The sequence below is a fragment of the Meriones unguiculatus genome, chromosome 3 (assembly GCF_030254825.1).
Source record: "Meriones unguiculatus strain TT.TT164.6M chromosome 3, Bangor_MerUng_6.1, whole genome shotgun sequence".
NCBI lineage: Eukaryota > Metazoa > Chordata > Mammalia > Rodentia > Muridae > Meriones > Meriones unguiculatus.
The window spans coordinates 33635358-33643965 of NC_083351.1; the positions used below are offsets into that span (position 1 = coordinate 33635358).

At 43.5% G+C, this 8608-nt stretch overlaps 1 protein-coding gene across 2 annotated transcripts in view; it reads right to left on the bottom strand.

The window, feature by feature from the left end:
- The window catches only part of Efcab14 (EF-hand calcium binding domain 14), a 39021-nt gene extending 30626 nt beyond the window's left edge, over positions 1-8395 (bottom strand). Inside the window, exons 1-2 of one of the 2 annotated variants that reach the window (XM_021659434.2) lie at positions 7272-8395; positions 5482-5630 (exon numbers count right to left, since the gene is read on the bottom strand). In XM_021659434.2, coding sequence (XP_021515109.1) covers positions 5482-5630; positions 7272-7456 — 334 coding nt within the window. In that variant the 5' untranslated portion in view covers positions 7457-8395. The remainder of the gene's footprint in view (positions 1-5481; positions 5631-7271) is intronic. The other variant, XM_021659435.2, reaches the window with a different exon arrangement.
- Between the last annotated feature and the right edge of the window lie 213 nt (positions 8396-8608).

An 8608-nucleotide genomic window follows, 5' to 3' on the forward strand; every position in this document is an offset into this window, starting at 1 on the left:
CAACAACAACAAATAATGATATGAGGAGTAAGATTCATAAATAGCAGTGTTTCCTTAAATTAACCCAAAAGCTCAAGATGAAAGAGAGGGGAAACATGTTGGGTGAAGTGCAAGGGGACAATTGGGCTCTGTGAAATAACAATTCCTGTGCCGTAAGGGATGTGAAGCCCGAGGCAGAGGCCGACAGCGTGCTCTCTCCTTTCTTTAAAAAGTATTTTTCCTCTTAATGGAAAATAAAATATTGATAATGGCTGTTCCTCCAGAATAAAACCTACATCATTTTTCTTCAGGTCATGGACTTCCTGATTAGTTACTATATATATATTTTTTAAGCCCCAAAACTGGCATACAGGGCCAATATAAAATAACTTACTAAAATATGAACTCCATGACTTTGTTTTGTCCATTTCTGTACAGACTGCCCTTAGAATATAATTTTATGCTCTTGGTAAATACTTGTTACCTAAATAAACCTGGTCTTTGCTGACCTCCCAACCTCTTAGTACATCACCCTCCTCTTCAGTCCAACAAAGAAAACTCAGAAAGTAAACACCCCAGAGAAGCAAGCACACTTAACAAAGCCCCATGAAAACAGGGCAGTGGTGATATCCCTTTAAGCAAGCCCACTATGGAACAATTCACAATAATGAAATTAGGCATTTTCATTTATTTTTCAAAAGTAGCTGCCATAGAGAACTGCATTCTAAATAACAGACTTCCCTGAGTGCTTTTAGTGTAGCATTTGATTTACACATGGTTTGCAGAACGCATCCATCTCAGACAGTAAGAACATCTCATTACTCATTCTAACGAATGCAGCTCTGTGTTGCCGGATTGCTTATAGTTTCAGCGGGCTGTAAAGAAAAAGCCATCCTACAAATGCCTGCCGTACACAGGTGGCCAAACACTCTCAGGAGGGAGGGGCTCTCTTTCCTGAAGGCTATATGCAATAAGTAGGACTTAGAGATGGAAAAGAAGTAAGACAAAGATATAAACAACTATTAACTAATGAGTACATAAAGCCGACAAGCCCTGAGGACACTCTGGATCCTGAGGAGTCTATGAGCCAAGAGGGGATCGTAATCGTTATCTGATGTGGGTGTTTTAGGAGAGACAAGCCAAGTTGAGGCACTTTTGTTACATAAATGCAAGTATGGCAGACAAACAACTTATGATTACTTATTCATGTTCTCTTTCCAAGCAAAGCAACTCATTTAAAATTTAGTATGTTGAATCTCAAAAGAATTTACCTAGTTCTCACTTATTTTCATCTTTATGATTAGGAAATGGAAATTTCTACATACACCCTTCAAAGACAATATACACAATGCCAATAGTAATGTTTTGTATTCATACAATGCCCTCACAAGTTGCAGTAAATTTTGATGAAATTATCGTCAAATGGCAAATTACTGAGCCTCTACTATGTGCCAGCCCTGTACTTGACACCACTGTATACAAAAGACCCTAAATTTCTCTAGTCTAGAGGTGAAGGGAGGATTACTATAAATGTTGACAGATGCCATAACACAAATAATGACTAAAGTGCTTTCAAGGCAAAAATACAACTTCATGTGTCATGCTTGGGTAAGAAAATATAAGCTCAGAAAGAATATGTGACTGTTCTAATTTTACAGTAAGTAATGAGAAGCAAACGGTCAAACCGTGTACTCACAGGGCCAACACCCTCTAGGATGGTCAAGACGTCAGGGACACATCTTTGTGCCCGTACTCACACAAAACCATGGAACATTTTGTACAAAATATCAGACCACGACTTTTCCTGAATGACCAGAAAAGGAGATACCTCACTGACTAGTACTTTCCTTCTCTTCCAAATTCTTTTCTTTTTCTCTAATGTTTCATTGTTGACAGGGAGAACATATTGGAGATAGAATTTTGCTTTGAATGACTGTGGAAGCCTTTTGAAATTCCTGATTCTGGAAAAAGAATACTGAATTAAAACCCAAGACCAGGGGAGATGGTTCAGTGGCCAAGAGCACTGGCTGCTCTTCCAGAAAACCTGGGTTCAATTCTTAGCACCTACATGCAAGTTCACAAGTCTGTAATTCCAGCTCCAGGGCATCTGACCCCCTCTCCTGGCCTTCATAGGTACTGCATATAGATGGTGCACAGACACATGCAGTCAAAATACCCACATATAAAAATACATCATTCAAAAAGGGGGCAGGGCTGGAGAAATGGCTTTTTAGTTAAGAGCACTGACTATTCTAGATGTCTCAGGTTCAATTCTCAGCAGCCACATGGAGCTCACAACTGTCTGTAACCCCACTTCCAGGGGAACCCAACACCCTTACACAGACATACATGCAGTCAATGCATTAAAAATAAATAAATAAAGATGTTCCAAGGCCAGTCAGTCTTTTAACTCAAGGATCAAGTTATTCCTTGACTACAAAGACAAAGTAAGCTCAAATACCCTGCTTTCCATTGCAGGTATTTCCCCAGTACTGTGTCCTTCACAGTTCCTTGGGGAATGTATTCAAATAAAGAATTAGGAGCTCTGGTCTCTCAAGTAAGGAAAGAAGGTAGTCTTTTCTGAGTGGATACCATTGTTTTGTTGGATTAAGAAGAAACAAAAATTAACTGACTGAGATATGCTTTAAGTAGAAGCATAGTTTTAAAAATATTATTATTTAAGAGCAGTAAAAGTCTCCACTTAGTCAAGGTAACTGTTCTTTCCTTTTTTTAAAAATCCAAACTAGTGAGCAATCAGCCCATAGAAGTACAGCTTGAGTACCCCAATCTTCCCTCCCTCAGGAAGTCCTTGCACATCTTCCTTCCTTCCTTCTTTCCTTCCTTCCTTCCTTCCTTCCTTCCTTCCTTCCTTCCTTCCTTCCTTCCTTCTCTTTCTTGTGTGCACTTGTGTGTGCATGTGGTAGTGGTATTCATGTGCCATAACACACATGTGGAGGTAAGAGTTCAACTCCTTCCACTGCATGGGCTGCAGAGACTGAACTCAGGTCATGAGGCTTGGTGCTAAGTGCCCTTGTCCACTGAGTGATCGCAGTGGCCACTGGCATTTCTATTGTGGCAAATCAAAGCCAACAAACCATTACTCAGCTGGCTGACAAATGTAGTTCTGGCTGCAGGAAAACCTTCCTCAGTGACAGAAAGCTGGCCCCACAGCCCAGGTGTGGCATCTCCTGAATATACTATTTTTAGGGACTGGCATTAACAAATGCTTAACAGATATTTATTGACTGACTGTCAGGCCTACTATATATCTTACATTTTTCCAGACAGAGAAATCCATGGCAAGCCCAGCTAAGATATAAATTACCCTGGTATTCTGTAGACACAGGCAGAGCATACTTGCAGAAAGCAATCTCTAGAGGGCAAAACTGAACAGTGTATAAAATGAATAAACAAATAATTGCTGTATGTCATCAAAACAAGGTGTGTCACAAGCCTAGGAAGCTCAACTAATTATAGAGAGCTGATTAAACAAAAAGGCGTGTTCAGTGGTCACATACAGTTCAACACTGTTTCTAAGTTATGATTATTACTTACATTTAAAAAATACAGGCTTGAAAATATTTGCAATATTGCAAAAACAAGAATTACACAGGGAGAAACCCCACAGAATGTAATCCTTTTTTTGTGCTGTACTTTGATTCAGCCGTATATAACAGGACGATTCTGGCAAAGAATTGTGGGCTTATCCAATCCCATCCCTGAACCAGGAATTCAAAAGAAAACTAAAGTGAATAGTAAGACCTTTTGAAAGCATCATCACTAGAGACACCAGTAACACTCGGAGAAGTAGCTCTCCCATGTCAAGTTCAAAGCCTGAATGACTGTAGGTCAAGGGAGGCTGAGTGAAGGGAGGCAAGAAGTTGTGATTTTCTAGGCTTAAGAGGAGAAGAGCTCAAGTTCCACTTTGGGAGACACAGTTCTTTGAGAAAGCTGTGGTCAGTTTCCTAGTATGCTATGACAGTTGAGATCTATGATTAAGCTGAAACTGGTTCTTTAGCTTAGAAAATTAACTCTTGAAATCTAGAACCAAAAATTACACTGTTAAAAAAAGGAGAAAATTTGTTAAGTTAAACCTGGTTGAAACCACTAAACACGCCTTCCAGAAGAAAAAGTGGTTTGGATGTATAAAATGGAACTTTGTAATCAGAATATATGACATTTTGTATCTTGGGAAGTCTCTTAACCACAAACCCATTCATAAGACAGATATCTCTATCAGCTGTACTGCTTTCATGGTAAGAACTATTATGATCTTTGCACCTCTTTAGGAATGTGTAATGCAATTCAAAGATTAAAAGTTTCCAAAACTTTAAGATGGTGACATTCACGGTACTTGAAGAATTTCCCCCTGGAAACAGATGTCACAAACAAGCATCCTATGGAAAGAAGCCTATTAGTTACCTGTTCTTGCTCTGTGCTTGAACACCAAAACACACACACACACACACACTCAGTTTGTCCACCATCTACTAAACTTTTTGTAAACTACTGATCCAAGATGATACAGAAATAACTTGTGGGCACTTGCAGACATGCATGAGCTTTTACAGGTACTGGAACAGTGATGTACTACTACAGTGGCTATAAATATGAATCTCAGATAACGAGCAAGAGGACCAGGGGTAAATCTCAGCTCTAATACACTTGCTAAACAAGCTACTTAATTCTTCTCAGCTTATTTAAAACAAAACTTTTAATTAAATATTAATTAATTATTTGTTTATTTATTTGTGTGTGGGTGCATGCATGCCACAGCGTGTCTGTGGATGTCAGAGGACAATCTGCAAGTCAGTGTTCTCCTTCTAGCACAGATGGATCTTTGAGATTGAACTCAGTTGATTAGTTTTGGCAGCAAGTGCCTATACCTGTTGAGCCATCTTGTCTACTCAGCTGTTGGCTCTTTTTTTTTTTTTTAAAGAACACAAATAGTAATACTCATCTTTGCCAGAGCACGTGTGTGCATGCACACATACACACCACACCCCCATGCACAGAAAGAGAGAGAGACAGAGCAGCAAAAATAATGCCTATGTCAGAGGAATGATTTGGGGAATGATTTACTTGTGACTTGGCACAAGCAGACAGATCATAAATGGCGGCTCTTACAATGGTGTCCATCCTATGTTCCTACAGTGTTTTGAAAGAGGGAGTCATTAGACATTTTAACTGTTGGCGCTGTGAGGTAGAAGGAAACAGTGTGGTGTTGCAAAAGCCACTTTATAATTGGAGCTTGGGCTGTAGGTGGAGTTTAATTAAGGCTCTGGGCTTCTGGTCTACAGTTTTTCCCCCTTCCCATTGAGTTGACCTCAATGCTGTAATTTCAGACCCTACTGGTCCTGATGGTACCTAAGCACTGAATTTGTTTTTGGGTGGAAAAACAAACAAGTCGACAAAATGTGTAATTGCTTACCAGAATGGGCAAATTCCTAATTCAGCATGGGCCAGCTTTTCCTAAAGCTTGAAAAAACCTTGACCACTTACTTGTTCTAAATTTTTCCTTGAGGGCATCCAGATCCTCCTTGAGAGCCACTTGCATCCACACCAAGCCAACACAGGCCACAACACAGGCAGCGAGGATGACAAAAGCACAGAGGGGATAACAGATCTTGCAGCATCGTAAGTAATCTCCCCTATCGTAAGAATACATTCATGAATCAGAGGGTCATTGTGAGAACAGCCTTATTAGAAACCGTATGCGCTGTCATGAGTTACAGTCCCTGATGAATAACCAGTGAGTTTACCAAGAATGGCAGCACAGTGCACTTACATTTAATAGCAGGATGTTGAAAATGAATAATATGACCTATGCAAGGTTCTAGTGGGGACAAAGGTTTCAAACTGCAAAGGAAATAGGGAGTGCCTATGGGCTATCGGAAGAAGTACTTGCAGACTCTAGATCACTGCCCTCAGCTCAGGAAGGAGGCCTGTGGAGCTGAACTCAGTTTGAGAAGCGTCAAGACAGGCATCGTGGCATAGGTCCGTAATCCAAGTCCCTGGGAGTGTGAGGAAGAGGAATTCTAAGTTCGATGTCAGCGTGAGCAAGTTACTAAAATCACGTTTTACAAAACAGTGGTGAATGTTTGCTTGGTGGTAGAGAGGGTGCTTGCCTACCATGCAGGAGAACCTAGCTCAGTCCTTAGTTGTACTAAGAAAAAAAAAAAAAGGATGGAAAGAAGGGTAAAAATGGGTGGTTCTATGAAATTCTATCCTTGCACTGTAATTTACCTATCTCTTTCTCTCTCAAATATATGCTCACTTGCCCCAGGAGAACTTGTCTCATTTATTGAAGCTTCACAAACTTTTGACTAAGTTTTACTGCAAATGGAACAAAAGACATAAGATCTGCTGGTTTACGTGATACCCAATATTCTTGAACTTACTGCCTTGGGAGAACAGAAATAGAAACCTGCTAGATTTCACACCAAATTTCACCTACCTTCACTTCTAAACTAACCCAGCAGGGCAACTTTCAAGACTGACATTTCATCAGATGACCTTCACAACACAAACTCCAAACGGTCCTTAACTACCCCTTTTGACTAAGTCAGATAAAGAAACAAAAAGACACTGATTCTGGACACACTAAAAGATCAGAACTTTTTGAGCACCTAAGCCCTCTGTCCAACACTTGTCTCTACACCCCAGCACAATCCCTTTTAGTTTGGTCTGACAAGTCCAAATAACTGGCTCACAAACTGACCTCTAATTCCCCAGTCCTCAAAGCTCATTTGTTTAGTGGTTGCCCTACCTGAAACTGGTTTGGGAAAAGACTGTTTTTGTTTGTTTGTTTGTTTGTTTGTTTTGTTTTGTTTTGGTACTCTCACCCTCTCCCAATATATGTGTAGAGTTCAGACTTGCTACAGTGTGCCCCTCACCATATTCTCCCGTCACCAATATCCAAGCTCATTAAGAAAACACAAAACAATCATTGGTCTTAAGGTCCCTTGACCCACTTTTTAAAAATGCCTAGCCCCAAAGCCTCTTTGTTCCTCTGTCTCTAATTAGTAACCTTTGAATTCCTTCCTGGGCTATGGGCCCATTCCCCAAGTCCACACTTCCACAGTGGACTTGGAGATCTTGCTACACATTCGAGTGACCTCTGACTTTTCACTCAGGGTTTGAAGTCTTCTCCAACATCCTTTCTCCCTCTTTGTTTTCAAAGCCTGCTTCCTTTTTCTTCCCAAGGACTCCCCTCTCCTTCTTATTTATTCCCCCTGCTAGTAGTGCAAGATGCTTTTTCCCATTTCGGTTCTCACCACTGTTTCACTCACTTGACAAAACGAGAGCGATTTCCAATTGCTCCAAATTCCTCTTCTTCCTCTGAGCTGGACTCTGAATCTGAGTCAGGAGGTTCAGTGCGAAGCAGGCGGTGGCTGCTTGGGCCTTTCTTGGGCTTCTTTCTCCGACTATCACCAGCCAAGCCGATTAAGGCGTTGAGCTCTTTGCGCTTTTTCATCTTTTTGTGGGGGGTGAGTGGAGCACCCACACCTGAGCTGCCAGGTTCGTACCCGACGCCCAACTCTCCCGATGCCTTGGAGCTGCCTTCCAGGGTTGGAAATCCTGGGCCAGAGCCCCCTGATCACTCCCACCCAGAGGTGGGACTGACCAGATCGACTGGGGGGCCTGGAGAATGGAGACCAGAGGAAACTGGACTCAGATGGATGGGGGAAAGTTACATAGAGGTGGCCAAAGAACTGGGTGATCCAATTTCTGAACTGGTGATAAATTTCTGAAACAACTATTACTTGCCAAAAGAAAAACAAAACAAAACAAAAAACAACCCGCTAAGCCAAGAACGAGATTTTTAGCCGTGTAGGCAGGCACTATTTCTAGGAGTGCTCCAGAAGCTGGGAAAAGATACACAAAACTAAGGTACTTTGGATCTCTGGGACACGAGTCCCGATTCCCAGTGCACAGGGAAAATAAACTTGCTTTCGAAAGGGAGGACAGGAGACTGCAGCTCAGGCAGTGGGAACTCGCTAATCCTTGGCTGGAGAGGTGGCGACAGGGAGAGGACACCGACACTGCCTGGGCGCCCGGAAAACGGCGCAGGCCAGGAAGCCGGCCGGGATTCGGGATAATCACCTTCCTGTGGCTTCTGTCCTGAGTTTGAGGAGACCGGCGAGGGGGAAGTCGGAGCCCGGGGCAACCCCAGCCCTGCTGCCAGGGCCCGGGAGTGGGGTGCGGGGGTGAGGGGTGGCCACCGCTCGGCCAGCCTGAAGTGCCCCGAGTGGGGAGCGTTCCGCCGAGGGTGTGCCGGCGACTTCCGCCACTCACACGCGCCGCGTCCAGTCCAGCCGCGCCTCCGGTCCCTGCTCCGGCCGCGGCTGCCCCGGGCGCGCTGGCGGCGGCGGCGGCCGCAGGCTCCAGACCCGGGCCATCGCTCCAGCCCCAGCTCACTTCCCCTTTGGCAGAGGCCCCGGGCCCTGCCTGCCAGTAAACCCTGTGCCCATTGGGCGCCCTGTAGTGACGTCACCCCGGAGGACGCGCGCGGCGCGGGGGAGGTGGAGAGTTAAAGGGGCCGCGGCTGCGGTCAGGGCCGGGTAGGTAGGTCCCCGCCTCTATGTAGGACAGCCGAGACTGCAGCTCCCTCGAGCAGAGGCGGAGT